This window comes from Kryptolebias marmoratus, linkage group LG11 (genome assembly GCF_001649575.2).
Source record: "Kryptolebias marmoratus isolate JLee-2015 linkage group LG11, ASM164957v2, whole genome shotgun sequence".
Classification (NCBI taxonomy): domain Eukaryota; kingdom Metazoa; phylum Chordata; class Actinopteri; order Cyprinodontiformes; family Rivulidae; genus Kryptolebias; species Kryptolebias marmoratus.
The window spans coordinates 5,259,642-5,275,638 of NC_051440.1; the positions used below are offsets into that span (position 1 = coordinate 5,259,642).

The window sequence follows — 15,997 nt, forward strand, 5'->3', positions numbered from 1 at the left end:
TAATTTAGATTTTTATGATAGCAACACATCTCAAAAAAGGTGTTACAGGCTCATGTTTTCCTCTGTGAAACACCCCCTCTTCTTTCAACAACAGTCTGTAAACATCAGGACCTGAGGAGAGCAGTGGCTGGAGGTTTTAGAGGGAATGTTGTCCCATTCTGGTCTGATGGAGGATTCCAGCTGTTCAATAGTCCTTCATCTTCTTTGACAGATTTATTTGTTTCATGATGCATCAAATGTATTCAGCTGGTGGGAGGTCTGGACTGCAGGCAGGTCAGTTCAGCTCCTGGACTCTTCTTCTATGAAGCCCTGCTGCTGGAATGGATGCAGCATGAAGTTCAGCATCGTCTTGCTGAAATATGCAAGGTCTTCTCTGAAAAAGACATTATTTGGATGGGAGCATATGTTCTAAAACCTGTCTATACTTTTCTGCATTGATGCTGTCTTTCCAAATATGTAAGCTGACCATGCTTTAGACACCAATGCACCCCCATACCATGAGAGAGGCAGGCTTTTAAACTGTGCGCTGATAACAGGCTATGCTCCCTCTCCTCTTTAGTATGGAAGATGTGGCATCTGTGGTTTCCAAATAGAAAGCTCTCCTATTTCCCTCAGTCCATTTTAAACAAGTTTTGGTCCAGAGAAGGTGGTGTTCACATCTGGCTTCTTCTTTCCATGATAGAGCTTTAAGCAGCATCTGTGGATGGCACGGTGAACTGTGTTCACAGACAATGATCTGTGGAAGTGTTCCTGAGTCCATGCAGTGATGTCCAGAACAGAATCGGATCTGTTTTTAATGCAGCGGACCCTGAGGGCCTGAAGATCACAGACATCCAATACTGACTTTCAGTCTCGTCCTAAGAGTACATAGAGCTTGAAATCTTTTGATGATATAATAAACTGTCTCCCCAATTTTTTCATTGAGGAACATTATTCTAAAATTATACCACTATCTTTAGATTTCTTTTCTCTTTTTTGCAGACTAGTGAACCTCAGCCCATCTTTACTTCTAAGAGTCAGCATTTCTAAAATGCTTTGTTCATACTTAGTTGACTTACTGACCTGTTGCCAATTCAATTACATAATTGACCATTTTCAACCAATGAAAAAGGAAGGAGCTTCTTGCTCAACATCAGGGGCTGTCTTTCCTTTCACCTTTGGATGCTGACATAAGTAGGTGTGCCATAAAGCTGATATCTGACCATAAACGTCATTCAACATTCCATAAAGTCAGTCTGTGAAAGTTTAGCTCAGAATTTCTCCAGCCTCATTTTGTTGTGAGTGAATTCTTGGAAAATGTTTGACTTGGAGGAAGAGTGGAGCATCTCCTTTGCAGGATGCGGTTTTATGGGGATTTATTACATCGGTGTGACCAGCTGTATCCTTGAACGGTTCCCTCGCTTCATACAAGATGCCTCTAAAATCTATGGAGCTTCTGCAGGAGCCCTGATGGCTGCTGTCATTACTTTGGGAATCCCTCTTGGTGAGTTGGAGGGCTCTTTTATTGACACTTTATTGACCAAATCTCCATTTAATATATGTATACACATTTTAAACCTACATCTGATATATATTTGAATGCTTAATGCTAGTATATTACATTAATAAAACCACTAATAAAACTAGAATATTTCTGAAGAGATTATGAAGGGTGCCAATGCAGCTGCTGCCCAATTTTCCAACCTAACTTTGTAATAATCTAAGCTCAGAAAGAAATACCTACATTTTGCTGCATGATAAGTGCAAAAAAGTTAAAGTTGCTGCTCGTGGCTTGTTCTGCTTACTTGTGTCTCTCGCACCCTGGCTGCCGAGTTCACAAGAGGCAGGCAGAAACACAGACTGAAAAGTAAGGCTCAAAAGAACCAGTGGCTGTGCAAGAACTACAAGTCGGATCCTAAAAATTCTTGAACTGTGAGAGTCAGAAGGCTCTGGCAGTCACACAGGTGAATTTTCAGTATGTTTTTACAGTGTTGCATGCAGGAGATTTGACCCTTCCTGTTTTGAAGGGAAAATTTTGAGCTAAAATATAATTGAAGTCTATGGAAGCTTGGGTGTGCACTCTCTGCCTTTTTGAGGAATTTAAAAGAAAACCACAAGTCCTACAGTAGTGACAGACACACTGGGTAAAAGAAGACAAAAATGCCCATGTTTTAGTGTACCAAACAGAGTTGAAGGAGTGTTATTAGTGTGAGTGTGAAATTGTTGAGTAAAAAAGAAAATGAAAGAGGCTTCTGACATATCTGCCTGAAAGAACTGTTTTGGAGGGTTTTTTTTGTTTTATTTTTTTACAGAAAACTTAATAAAAATGAAAGAAAAATCCCTATTAGGCAGTGTTGCTACAAATTGCTTTTTTGTCAATCTGATCTGCATTGCAGCAATTATTTGAATAGCTCCATTGTTGATTGTTTTGCCTGGACAAAACATATGCATTTGATTTAGTTAAATATTTTTACTATGCATAAAAAAGTATATAATTAACATACCTTGTTGTGTGTGTGCAGATAAATGCTGTGCTGATCTGATGCACATGGCCAAAGAGGCCCGGAAGCACCACCTGGGGCCCCTGCACCCAGCTTATAACCTGCTGCAAATAGTACAGGACTCTCTGCTGGGGAAACTTCCAGAGGACGCCCACGTCCGAGCCTCTGGAAAGCTTTGTGTGTCTCTTACCAGAGTGTCTGATGGGAAGAACCTACTGGTCTCGCAGTTCGACAGCAGAGACGAGCTCATTCAGGTAGATGTTACGCTGTGCTGCCAGGAGGAAGTTTGTTTGGAAAGGTTCAGGTACTGGCAGCCAAAAGAATGGAGCTGATCTCACACAGTGTATGATCACATGTTGATTTTAATATTAGGGAATTCAAACTAATTAGTGGACTGAGAAAAAAAATCCTTAAATTTCTCTTTCTTGTTACTGTTGCTAATTTGTGTTTTAAATGAAGTTCTTCTTGCTGTTTTATTTTTTGTTCCAGGCCCTTATATGCAGCTGCTTCGTCCCCCTTTACTGTGGAGTTGTCCCTCCCACCTACCGAGGAATGGTGAGTAAACCAGCAGCACACAAACCATGAGAGACGTTTGTGATTTAACACAACTCTAAGCCTGAGTTGTGTTAAATCATATCACTTCATCAGACTGATTGAAGATCGCCCCACTCCATTTATATATGTCTAACAGGAAGAGAAGATGAAAAAAAAAGTTGTTAAAGCTAAAAGGAACAAAACACTAGTCCCTCCAGAAATGCTTAAAATGCCTGGGAAAAGCATACCCAAATTAAATTCATGAACTTTTCGGAGCAAAGGCTTGGTCTCTCTGTCAAGGTAACACTTTGAATTTTTAACCTCAGCAGTCAAAAATATTGTAACTATAACCAGTATGTAGTTAATAAAGAAATCAAATGCTTTTTCTCGCCTATTCTGGTTCTATTTTTTTGTTATGTTGCTGCACACAGCGTATTTAAATTTGAAAGCCCAGCTTAAATTGATGAGGCTCAGTAAATCTAAATCAATAGGGCCCATGGGAAGGTTTGCCATCAAGTAATGGGTTAAAAACTAGAAAAAACAAAACACTAGCTAAAGGCTCAAAGGAGCAAATTCTGGCTAAAAACTAAAAGTAACAGAACGGTAGCTAAAAACTAAAGGTAATAAAAGAAGACTAAAGCAGAGCAAGTGTGTTAAAACATGTTTTAAAGAGAACAATGTTTTTGAATCAACTGAAGAGATCTCAATGTATTTTTGGGGGTAGTATTTGTAAATGAAGCCAAATATTTTTTAAATGTATAAAAGTTACAAAAATCAAAAGTCATAACACCTATCTACTAAATGAACTTAACATTTTCATGTATAAAAGGCTAAAACAGCACAAAGTGCACAGTGAGATTGCAAAAATAGTAAAAAACAGGAAAACAAGAGTGTGAATGCGCATCCTTCTCACAATTAAGATGTGGGCAAAGGTGGTGTTTTTACAATTGGTAGCATCGTATTTCTATCGGCGAGGTCAGTCAAAGGTTCCTCTACATTGTAATATCCAGTGTTTTTGAATCAGTAAGCAACATTCATGGTTATGAAAATCTGTAAAGACCTGAAGGTTTCTTCTGTAATCACCACCTTCTGTTCCCGTCAGTATTATGTGGACGGTGCCGTCACTGACAACCTGCCCCGCTGCCACCTGGGTAAAACAATCACAGTCTCTCCGTACGCCGGTGAGAGCGACCTCTGTCCCCGAGCGAGCACGCTGAGCTTCCACGAGGTGCGCTTCAACAACGTCAGCATCCAGGTCAACTCGGAGAACTTGTACAGAGTGACCAGCACCTTCTTCCCCCCAGACCCCGAGGTGAGACACAACTGGGCCTGGTTTCTGGCTGCAGGATATACCAGCTTGGGTTTGTCCAGTGTAGCTTAAATGCTCTCAAGTTTAACACTATGCGTGTGTTGATGCATCCTTTTGTACAATGTGTTCCTGTCAAAAAGCAAAACTTGAATGCATCCATTCTGTTGTATCAGAGTTGCATTGCAACAGTGTCTTGAAAAAGTCAACATAAAAAAGTCAACATATGCCTTTAACCTTTCCTTATTTTGTCATATTATACATGTAATGTGACAAAATGTAAATGGCCTGTACTTATAATGACTTTCTAGTCAACTAGGCAACTCAAAGCGCTTTACAACACAATCTGTGCCCTCATTTACCCATCCTCATAGCACTCTACTAGAGCTCTACAAAGCTAATCTAAATAAATCACTCTGTAGAGTTTAATCAGTGCTTTAGATCAGATTCATACACTGATGGGGTACTTTGGAGGCAATGAGGCATCTTTTCCAGGAACACATTGACATGTGGCTGCATATTGCCAGGAATTGATCCTCCGACTTTATGTTGGAAATAACTACTCTAACTACGGAGCCACAGCTGCCCCAATGTGGAAAAGTTCAAGGGGTCTGAAGACTTTTTCGAGGTACTGTATGTTGTTTGTTCCACAAGACAAAAGCACATGACAGCTTATTTTACTTTTATCTTTTTAGTGAGAGATACAGTAGATAGTGCCTCACAGCTGAAGGACAACAAACTTTCAACATTCAGAGGAAGGCAGGAGCTCACTCATCAGTCTTTCAGCTTTAACTGTGCAAACAGAAACAGACTGATGTTTCAACACTATTGTGTTTTTTTATCAGTGAGACACTGCAAAGACAGTAGTGTCCGATCCTCTTTGGACATTGAACATTTATTATGCTGTGTCAGAAAATCGTGTCTAAAACAAAGTTGTTTTGACTTAAATGTGTCAAGAATCTAAATCATACATCCAGCAGCAAAGAACAATGGCTAAAAACAGAAAAAATAACTATTTTAAACTGTCTGGCAGGATGTTTTAGCCTTAAATCTCACTGAAGACTTTCTCAGAGTTCTGACATTACAAAAGGTCTCCTGAAAACTCAAGACAGCTTAGGCAGAAACTTCTATCACTAACAGATTATTTTTACCATCTGAAGGAGATGAAAACCTGTTTCCACCATTTGTTGTTAAGAATTTGTTTGAACCAAAGTTTGGCTGTGGGCTTTCACACATTTAATGTGGTACCAGTGGACAGCTTATACAGTGTCAGATAAAGTAGAAAGTTTTTCTGTTCTTTACAACTGCTGTGCAACTTACAGGCTATGGCTGAAATCTGCCAGAACGGCTACATGGATGCTCTTCGCTTCCTCCAAGAAAACAGTAAGGACTTTTTTATTTAAAGTTTGTGAAGCACTCTTTATAACAGAAGAGGGGGGCTTATCAGATTAGAAACTTTCTGAACACAGATCACTGTTGAATGCGGTGAGCACTTCAGTGCTTCTTCTTTTTTGTTTTTATTGGTATTTGAATCTCCCACCACAGATCTGATCAGCAGTGAGAGCCCACTGAGAGGTTTACAAATGGATGCTTGTTGTGAAGAGGCGAAGAAGTCACCAGAGCAGCATGGACCGAAGCAGCGTCAGGGAGATCACTGGTGGCTGAATCCACAGCTCATACAGAAGCTCCCAGTTAACATTCAGCAGGGTAAGAACGGTCACTGATGAGCTTTGATTAGAAAGGAATTTTAGTTGAAAAAAAAAGAAAGTAATCTTGAATTGACCCAAGACTATTAACTATAGAAAAACACTGTTTGTTGTTTGTATTTGTGTCAGTGTTGTGTACGGCCTGCAGAGAGTCACACACAGCTAGTGGGCTGCTAACCCAATTGAGCGAGTACCTGCCAAAGAAAGTGACATCATATCTGCCCTTTGAGTCGGCCCGCTCTCTAGCTCAGAGGTACCACCTTGGATTCATCCTGTTACACCCTCATATCTGACTCTTTCCCTATCTTGACATTTTTGTGCCATAAAGATAAATGCGCGTTTCACCTTCACCATAAGTGTAAATCTTCACAGATTTTAAATAAATCTAAAGTTTTTATTGAACAAAAATAGCTCACAAATGTCGGTTTCTCCTTCCAGAGTTAAGGGATGGATTCCAGACGTACCGAGGGACATGAGCTGGCTCTTGAGCGTGGCAGGAGTCAAGCAACCCTTGAAGGAAAAGGTGGAACACAAGAAAAGGTGGAGAACACAATGAAAATGTCTCTTCTCCAGCTCTCTGTAAATGAGCAAGCTGCACTGTGGTTTCAGACATGACAAGTTATCTTAAAGAACCGATAAAGAAGATTATATTTGAAGATACAGTATCTTCTCTGAAACAGAGGACTGAAAACTTTGACCTGCTCTTTGCACCAGATTGTCGATTAAAAATCTATAGTATGCTTGGCTAAAAGTTGTGTGTGTTTATAATTAACACAAAATATTGCCTCAAACCATCTAATAATCATCACGATAGCTCACTATAGACCAGACTATCACATCCAAATATAACTTTAGTTTATCTTACAGGTATATTCTGGTCATTTTGAAGTGATGTTCTGTCAGATAGTTATCAGTAGTTAGTACCTTATCAGCCATGGCATCAACCACGGAGTATGGAGAAAGAGGCAAAGTGTTAAGATCGGGGGTTACACAGAAGAACCCTGAGCGCAGACTCATCTTAAAAAGGAACATAATTTATTAAGTAAGAAAAATTAACAAAACAAAAGCTGACGAGGCAGCAAACAAATAAAGAACAAACTAAAAGCTAACAAGAACAGGACCGGGAACAAGCGGGACAGAAACAAACAACCAGTACGACGACAAAAAATAAACAATGAACCAGCGTGTGGGTGTGGAAGGCAATGACCGGGTTTTAAAGACTGAGGATAATTAGGTAAATGGGGACAGGTGACGTGATTACAAAGTGGGGACAGGTGTAGGTGTGGCAGGGAGATAAAGAGAGAGACTGAGGAGGAGCAAATGAAACATGAAACAAGAGACAAGACAGAAACCAAACAAACCAACAAACTAAATAAAAATAAAACAAAACCATAACACAGGAAAAAAAAAAACCAAATCACCACACAAAGGTTTTCATCGAGTCTAGGCTAAATACTAGGCAAAGAAGGGCTAATTTTTTCATCATTTTCCAGGCTTAAAAAACAAGACTTTTTTTCAAAAAGGTTGTATGACATTGTTTGTTTACAGTAGTTTGTCGCTTTTTCCTCAACCTAACTCTATTCATATTATTACTCACATGCATGTGTGAGTATTGACACTAATAAAGATGGTTGAAGATTCTCCCTTTGTTCAAAACTGAAACCAAAATGCCTATTTTTATGAAATAAAATAGGATGGATTTTGATAACTATTTGACAGAACATTACATCAAAAATCACCAAACTATCTCTTTAAATGAAGCATAATAATATGTTATCAAATTTTCTTTTTTCTTTCTTTCTTTCAGTCAGCCACTTTTGCGCCGATGCACAAGCCTCCCGTCAGACCTGAATGTTTTCCCAGTGAGCCCAGAGGGGCCTCACACCTCCAGGGGTACCCTTACCCAGAACACTGATGCTGTGACAGGCTGTGTGCCGCTCACTCCATTCAACACACCTAAGAAAAATGTTGACTCTGGGCTTGTCGAAGCCACCGTGAGCGCAGGTAGAAGCTGGGGTTTAGGACGAGCTCTGGGTTTGCTCCGAAACTTTGGAGCTGAGCAAACTTCAGACACCAAAGAAACAACTGATCCAGTGTCCTTAGCTGCAGCCAAGTAAATGTTTTTAACACTGCACTCAAGTGAAAATATTGCATGTAAGAAAATCTTACATTTTTATGTCATTACTGTCAACAAAAGTATCAGATGAACTGAGCATTTGGATCTAAAAACTTATATTTTATTTGTTTTGGTAAACTCTCTTGTAAAGTTTCTTTTACCATATTAAACATGTTACTGGGGTTTATCACATTTACAAACTGTACTGATTGACTTTTTTAAATAAACTACATAAAATTATCAATAAAAACTATTAACAGTTCTGCAAAATAAATCCACTTCATTCAGCAGCAGGTGAAAACCGTTTGAAACGCACCAATAAACCTACAGTCATTGTAAAGTTGGACGAAAGTGAAGAAAATGTAGCAACTGCTTTAATTCGGACTTTCTTCTATAAAAAACAACAACATGAATTTAGGATTTACTTTTATATAAGTATAAGTTAACAAAATGCCAAAGTTTTGCTAAGAACTGCAAAGTGAGCCACCATACTGCTGCCAGTGGCTCATTAGGGTTACCATGGTAACCACACAATCCTTAATAGGGCTCTTATGGGAAGCAGACAGAAACACAGACTAAAAGGTAAGCCTCAAACAAACAGTCACTGTTCCAAAACACACAAAGTCTTCTCTTAAAAATTCTTGAACCACTAGCAGGAGAAAACCCTGATGGTCACATGTGAATTTTGAGGGGTTTTTGCAGTATTTTATGTAGAAGCTATGACAAGTTTAAAAGAACCTTCACTTCTAGTTTTAAAGAGAAAACTCAGAGCTCACATACAGTGGAAGTCAATAAGAGTTAGGATCAAATTCTGCCCTCTGGGAGGATTTCAGAGAAAACTCGAAGCGCTACAGCAGTGAGAGACACGAGGGGTGAAAGAAGACAAAAAAAGTCCATATTTTGATTTATAAACCTTTATTTACCTAACAAAGGTTTTGGAAACAAGTAAAATTTGTTTTCCTCTCAAAAGTTTGAGTGTGTGACATCATCACACTCAGTTGAACATTCTGTGGTAAAATCTCCCAAAATCCATAAATCTTAAACAGTGATCATTTAAAAGCCACTAAAGACATAAATACCAGTCCAGCCGTATACAGTAACTTTCTGTTTAAACTTGAAATAATGTTTCTGCTGTGACCTATGTCTGATTTATAGAGCTCCAAAGAGGGCTTCAATTTCTCACTTTGTTGCCAAAATTCCATTCTTGCGTTTGTGAAAATAACTCTGGTTGTTTTGTGAAATTTCATCTAAGCCATATATTCTCAATCGAGCTGGACATTTTGATGTATTTTTTTGGAGTAGCAAGTCAAAGCTGTGATGAAAACAGAAGAATAATTGACAAAAAAGGTTGCTTCAATGATTTTGCAATGGCAAAAATTAATAAAATCAAAGCATGGAGCAGCGACAATAAATGTAAACAAGGTCATAAATGTACGTGCTCTGCTGCCTCCAAGTGGCTAAAACAGTCATTTGCATCTGCAGCAAAATGTTCTAATTCTAGTCTACAAAATCTAAATGCCTTAAAATTGAAGGAACAAACAGGCACAAAGTGGGAGTTATACAGTTTTTGTAGGGATTTGTTTGCAACAAAGGGCTTTTTATAACAACAGGCTTGTTCATTTTCATAAGATTTGAGTTTAAATATCTTTGTTCAGTACAAAATGTACAAAGCACACAATGAAAAGGTAAAGGTAACACTGAAATGAAAGAATGAAAATCTTATTAATCAAAACTAAGTGTTAAACAAAGTTAAGCAGCTATGGTGAATCATCTTAAAAACAGCATCTAAAACAGTATCTAATGCGTAATACGTCCTGTTTACCACATGAAGCCTTTCATAACCATCCATGAGCCAATCAAAATGCTGCGAGTCTGGCAAGCCTTTCATCTCCCTCCCACACTGCAGTACACAGTGTAAAGTCACATGTCCATCATCTGCTTTAATTGCACTATAGTGTACTATAAGTTATGCAATCCAAGCTAAGACCTGCCCCCTACAACCCCCACCATCTCCCCACCCACTGAAATGTTCTGGTGATAAGCCATGTTCAATCAATACTGAAGAGCATCCAGAACAACAACAACAGCTGGACTGTGGGATAAGAATATAAGAGATGTTATTCTGAGGTTTACTTCAGTCCAAGATCAATAGAAGTTCACACAGGATGTTCAACTGGGCCGAAGAGTGGCACATGTCTTTTGCGGGATGTGGGTTTAGGAGCATGTATTATGTTGGAGCTCTGAGCTGTATCCTGGAGCGGGTCCCACAGCTGGTCCATGGTGCATCTACGTTTGGTGGAGCTTCCTCTGGGTGTCTTGTGGCAGCAGCTCTGGCTGTAGGAATTCCCATTGGTGAGTCATCATACTGTGTATTGCAGATTAACTTTGCCCACTTTTCTCCCATTACACATTATTTTACTCAGATTAAATCTGGTACTATACGGTCTTTATTTTTGCTTTGAAACAAACCAACCTTGAATCCTTGAATCCTTGAATAAACGCATTAGTTCTGCTTCTTATTGGGTATTAGTTGGCCATTCATAAAGGTCAGGGATATGTTATCTGCAAACAGATATGATTCACATGCTGAGTAGACATCAAACCTTACAGGTTCACTGACACACACTGGGTTTATGTAACAGTGAGAGCAAACTCCATAGTTCACATCATATTCAAAAACAACAAACGTAAATGAGAAAAAAAACAAACATTGCCGACACTGTATCCTCTCAGCACATTATAAAATGTATAAATATGTAAATTGGAAGAAAGTGTCACTGCGGCTGTAATTTACACTTACATTTTGTCATGTCCCTTTCAGAAAAGCTCTGTTTTATGATTTTGATCACGGCTAAAGAGGCCAGAAAACACAACCTGGGAGTTTTCCACCCAACCTTCAGTCTGCTGAGGGTGGTACAGCGCTCTCTGCTGGAGATGCTCCCTGAAGACGCCCACCTTCGGGCCACAGGAAGGCTCTGCGTGTCCCTCACCCAGCTGAATGATGGAAGAAATGTTTTGGTGTCAGAGTTCGCCTCCAGAGAGGAGCTTATTCAGGTCAAACAGACTGCTGACTTCACCTCCTCCGATGGGAATTGAACAAAAACGTCAAAAGTTCTTCTCAGTAAAACTGGTGTTTGTTTCGCAGGTTCTAATGTGCAGCTGTTTTTTCCCAGTCTACTGTGGTTTCATCCCACCTGCATACCGTGGAGTGGTGAGTGTCGCAGACCGAGTTAAACCCCTAGAATTTTATCACTGTTGCACCTAAATTCATTCATTCTGGTTTCCTCTCAGCGCTACATGGACGGAGCACTGAGCAACAACATGCCCCTGTTCGAGCACAGAAACACCATCACTCTGTCCCCGTTCTCAGGCGAGAGCGACATCTGCCCCACAGAGGGAACATTCAACTTCTTTGAGGCCCACTACGGCAATGTGAGCATTCAGGTCAACACTGGAAACGTCCATCGTGTCTGTACAGCCTTCCTACCTCCCAGACTGGAGGTGAGCCCCTGTCCGGAGGTCTTGGGTTTAAAGTTGGTGGAGTTTAAATCTGATTGATACAAAATAACTGTTATTGAAAATAAGATCCACTGATAAGATACTGACATGCCCTATAAGATGGCCTCATTACGGGTAAGAAAATTGTCATGTACAATGCATATCTGTTTACAGTTTGATGCCAGGTCATATTGCTCCTAAAGTGATTTGTCCCTCCAGTTATGATAAAATAGCTTTGTTCTTCCTCACAGATAAGCTTGTTTATAACACATTGATTAACAATCTGAGGTTAGACAGATACTGCCAATCAGGTTTGTCTCCTCCCTGGGATGTTCAACAAGCTGTTTTTTTCCTGTCTCCCTTATCTTTTTTTCCATGACAATAATCTTTTTTTTTCTTCTATTCTTGTTTTGGACAGAAGCTGGCGGAAATCTGCCACAACGGTTACATGGACGCTCTTCGCTTCCTGAGAGACAGAGGTGAGCACTCCCACCCCTGTTTTCCTCGCTATAAAGTCTTCTTACTAATAATCCATTACATATTTCACTTTACTCTCTACAGTATCATCCTAAGCATGTCATCAGTCGAGTATTTATGAATTTAGATCTGGTTGGCGCTGAGTGTAACCCTCGCAGAGTAGCGTTGGGCGACAAGTTTCCTTGTTGTGAACCTGTAAGAGAAATGGCAAAGACCGAAGACTGGAAGAGAATGAAGATCCCGCTGAATAATGGAGGAAAACCTCAAGAACATCAAATGTTGGACCAAAGAATCATGGAGAACCTCCCAATGGGTATTAAAAAAGGTAAGGATGAAGAGAAGCTCTGGTGTGGTCAGAAAATCGACCTAATGTAAGTTTTTATCTTTTTCTAACCCAAAATATCCCACAGACAGTGATGTTAATCCTCTGTGTTTCTGTGTGTTAGTGTTGTGTGGGGTATGCAGAGATAGTTATGATGCTGGCAGCTGGTGGTCTTTGCTCGCTAACATCCTTCCAGTGAAGCTGCAGACCCTCCTCCTCATGCCCTTTAACATGAGCCTACTTCTGCTTAAAAGGTAACGTGGATTTGAGTGATCAGAATGGAGATGATTGGTGCAAATGTGTAACTGGAAAATGATTGAGTAACAAGAGTGACAGATGGGTCTAGATGGGGGTGGGATTACATCAGGACTCAGCTCTGAGCCACTCTTATTTGTAATGATGATGGACAGGTTGACAGATGAGGTCAGGCAGGAGTCCCCATGTCAGCAGACAACAACGGTAGTGAGCGGGTGGAAAAGATTCTGGAGAGGCAGATGTATGCTCTGGAGAGGCAAAGAATGAAAGCCAGTAGAAGTGAGACAGAAACCATGAGTGTGAATGAGAGGGAGACAGGTGGAGCAGTAAAGCTGCAGAGGTACTGATGGTGGAGGAGTTTCGTTGTTGTTGGCAATCCTTCAGAGTCAAAGATGATCATCCGTCCTAATTTAGTTGTCAGATCTGGGTGTGGGAGAAAAGCCCCAGACGTGATCTCAACTGCCTCCAGCAGTTGACAAATATCATAGTTTCTGGGAGGGTTGTTTTTACAGACTTTAAGCTGCTCCCTGAGAATTCCCTGGTAATTTCTATGGTTTCTTTCAGAGGTTTCAGTGGTGACTTTTACTACAGACCTCAAAAGAGGGTGCTCCAAAGCAACAGTTTCTCAAGTAATTACATTTAAGAGGAGGAATTTAGGGACCTGGCGTCATCCATCTCAAAGAAAAGGCAAAGAAGAAGAGAGGTGAAGAAAAGAGTGCAGACAAAGGATGTCCAACATATCCACTGCCAGGGAGGAAGAAAAAGAAGAGCACAGAGAAAGTTTATGGATGTCGCAAAGTGGGATATGCAGAGGGTCGATGTGACAGAGGAGGATGCTGGGATAGGCTGAGATTGAGGCTGATGAGCCACAGTGGCAACCCATAAAGGGTGCAGCCAAAAGAAGATCGGGAGACAAGACCAACAAGACATAATTTGACATACTTGTAACATATATTATTGTCAGGCTGAGGAGTGAACTGCAAACTCTCAGTGGTCGCAGCAGGCCTCGGCAGGCCTCACACACGAAGAGCCACAGGCTGTGACACCAACAGGTTCGTCTGCACCACATAAAACCTAACATCCCTGCAACACATCCACGTGATGACATGCTCATCTCTGCTTTTATTTTGTCTAGTCTCCAATTCACTGAGGCAGCACGTTCTCTCTGACTACACCCAAGTGACCTGACAGGAGGAGACAAAAACACCCAACCTCTCAACAATCACCCAAATATTAGTCCCCTCTTGGACTCCAACAGTTGATGAGGATCTTTGTTCATTCACTGAAGCAATGAAGGGTACAGATGCATAAATATTTTAAGAATTTGTTTGATCACTCATGGTACTTAATTTGGTATTAAAGCAGTTTATCTTTCTCACAAAGATTTATGAGTCATTTATTTTTTATAAATAATCTTAAAAAGTGCAAATGCATCAAGATTATGAAAATTGGGTTTGTGATTTTTGATGACAAATGTCACATTTAAAAGTTAGTTAGGAATGGCACAACACTAAATATATATAAAGTTTGAAGGAAAATATAGGAGTTTTCTGTTTTAGGTCCATTTGACTGCAGAGTTTGACAGAATCCTAGGATATTATATTTTATTATTATTTATGGTGAACAAATCTTCTCAAACTTCTGGACATAAAAAGCGTGTTTTTAATCAAGATTAAGTGCCTGGCTGTATGAATTTATCCAACGTTTTGGGATCGTGTAGACTCCTGAAGCCAACCTGTTTATCTTAATATTAAGTATTATTACTGAAGCTGAAATCTTATGGCATTTTTAACAACCTGATAACTAAATAGTTCTCTAACTTAATAGCTGCATTCTGTAAACTGTATAAGATCATCTTTTCTCCACACAATTTGAGCTAAGTATAACTATTGTTACAGGTGTATTACCTCCGCCAAGGAGGTTGTGTTTTTGTGTGTGTGTGTCCGTTAGCAAAATTGGCCCTGGCAGAGGTTTGCTCTCGCCGAGTGCTTCTAGTTTATGCTTTTTCACCCTTGTTCTTAAAAATAAACATGAAAGTAGCATTTCTCAGAGTAATGCATATTGCCCATTGCATTTTAAAGTGTTAAAGAAAGATATTATTCTGTCTGTTATTGCTGAAAGTATGTTTGGGATGACTCTCAGCTACTATCCCAAAGTTTTAGCACAACAAATGACTGAATCATAGCCATTTTTGGCTTTCTTAAAATCATTTGGCTCTGGCAGCCATCTTGACTTGGGTTGGCTCCAAAAGGTAATCAGTGAAAAAGGTACATCCATTGATCACTTCCTTAAAGTTTCAATCAAATCTGTCCAGAGGTTCATGAGATATTTTTGCTTACAGTAAGAGAAACGCTTTTTATTGTGACGGGCAGTAATAGGATCTAGGTACAATGCAGTTTGTGTTGTAAACATGTGCTTTGTTATATCAAGTACAAGATGCCTGCTGAGGACAAGACAAAACAAATCTGGAAAACAAAACTCAGAACACAGATGTGAAATATGTCAGAAAAACTCAGAATTATATTAACTAAAATGCCTGCAGAGTTAAAGCAGCATCATTCCAACCAAAAACAGTTTGTCATAGTGTTTAATGCAGCTGGATATTAGACTGGCCTCCTCTGGCATTTATTTATCTTTCCTTCACTGCCTTTTTTTGTACAATCACTTTAAACAGCCTATAAAATACAAATCATCCTTGTTGATTTTTATTCACATTCAGGACAGATTTAGGCCGAAAATGCCCAAAGAAAGTTTCATTCATGTACGTAGGTGTTGCTTTGACGTTTAAAAACATGTCATGAAATTCTCTGGGTTCTGCGTTAGCTCTTCACAGTAAGGTTACTTCTTGGAAGTATTTGTGGATTTAGGTCAACCAGATTCATCTTGTTATGCAAACACTTTTCCTAATGGCAGCATCTGTCTTTCAGGATGATGAGCAGATTAGCTAAAGCATTTAAACTGTCAGGAAAATGAAAGATGTCATGTGACGCAGGTGAATTGGTCCCATAGTTTCCAAAACTGTACTTAGTCAACATCTCTGCTGGGTTTTGAAGCAAGTCCTCCTACCATCATCTGAGAATGAGCTGGAACAGGTTCCGCTTCAAAAACAGGTCAAATTCTACTTGTCTTAATTTAGACCCGTTTGTACTGAGTCAGTTATTTCTGCCAAAAAAAGACCCAACTCAATATCAAAATACAAATTTGATATTTAACATTGGGTTTCTATCATCTAGTTCATCATACTGCATCTTGTACATACTCATTCTGTATCTAAAGAAGATGAAACAAGATTTTAGAAAAAAA

At 39.6% G+C, this 15,997-nt stretch overlaps 2 protein-coding genes across 5 annotated transcripts; both read left to right on the forward strand.

Annotated features, from left to right (window-relative positions):
• The first annotated feature begins 762 nt into the window (after window positions 1–762).
• On the forward strand, window positions 763–8,364 carry LOC108245735 (patatin-like phospholipase domain-containing protein 2). The gene is made up of 9 exons (XM_017432890.3): window positions 763–1,483; window positions 2,502–2,734; window positions 2,970–3,035; window positions 4,117–4,326; window positions 5,643–5,703; window positions 5,866–6,027; window positions 6,156–6,279; window positions 6,465–6,566; window positions 7,834–8,364. Exons 1-9 carry the CDS (start codon window positions 1,297–1,299, stop codon window positions 8,141–8,143), a joined length of 1,455 nt encoding a protein of 484 aa, XP_017288379.1. The 5' UTR covers window positions 763–1,296; the 3' UTR covers window positions 8,144–8,364.
• Window positions 8,365–10,182: 1,818 nt separating this feature from the next.
• On the forward strand, window positions 10,183–14,247 carry LOC108245711 (patatin-like phospholipase domain-containing protein 2). Of its 4 annotated transcripts, none has more exons than XR_003039979.2 (9): window positions 10,183–10,494; window positions 10,964–11,196; window positions 11,288–11,353; window positions 11,434–11,643; window positions 12,059–12,119; window positions 12,245–12,442; window positions 12,564–12,693; window positions 13,259–13,746; window positions 13,830–14,247. XR_003039979.2 is itself a non-coding variant. In XM_017432835.3 (9 exons), exons 1-8 carry the CDS (start codon window positions 10,308–10,310, stop codon window positions 13,735–13,737), a joined length of 1,095 nt encoding a protein of 364 aa, XP_017288324.1. In that variant the 5' UTR covers window positions 10,183–10,307; the 3' UTR covers window positions 13,738–13,746; window positions 13,830–14,246. The 4 variants fall into 4 exon arrangements, 3 of the variants coding, with proteins under 3 accessions (XP_017288324.1, XP_017288322.1, XP_037834371.1); XM_017432835.3 differs by having other exon boundaries at window positions 11,434–11,574; window positions 13,659–13,746; window positions 13,830–14,246; XM_017432833.3 differs by having other exon boundaries at window positions 13,659–13,746; window positions 13,830–14,243.
• The last annotated feature ends 1,750 nt before the right edge of the window (window positions 14,248–15,997 follow it).

What these genes read in the sequence shown, in the direction of transcription:
- LOC108245711 (XM_017432833.3), top strand. Translation starts at nt 10,308, where the DNA reads ATGTTCAACTGGGCCGAAGAGTGGCACATGTCTTTTGCGGGATGTGGG. An exon ending in GGCTGTAGGAATTCCCATTG is followed by an intron (nt 10,495 to 10,963) that starts GTGAGTCATCAT and finishes TGTCCCTTTCAG; the next exon opens with AAAAGCTCTGTTTTATGATT. An exon ending in TCGCTTCCTGAGAGACAGAG is followed by an intron (nt 12,120 to 12,244) that starts GTGAGCACTCCC and finishes TTATGAATTTAG; the next exon opens with ATCTGGTTGGCGCTGAGTGT.
- LOC108245735 (XM_017432890.3), top strand. Translation starts at nt 1,297, where the DNA reads ATGTTTGACTTGGAGGAAGAGTGGAGCATCTCCTTTGCAGGATGCGGT. An exon ending in GCAGAGACGAGCTCATTCAG is followed by an intron (nt 2,735 to 2,969) that starts GTAGATGTTACG and finishes TTTTTGTTCCAG; the next exon opens with GCCCTTATATGCAGCTGCTT. An exon ending in GCCCGCTCTCTAGCTCAGAG is followed by an intron (nt 6,280 to 6,464) that starts GTACCACCTTGG and finishes TTCTCCTTCCAG; the next exon opens with AGTTAAGGGATGGATTCCAG.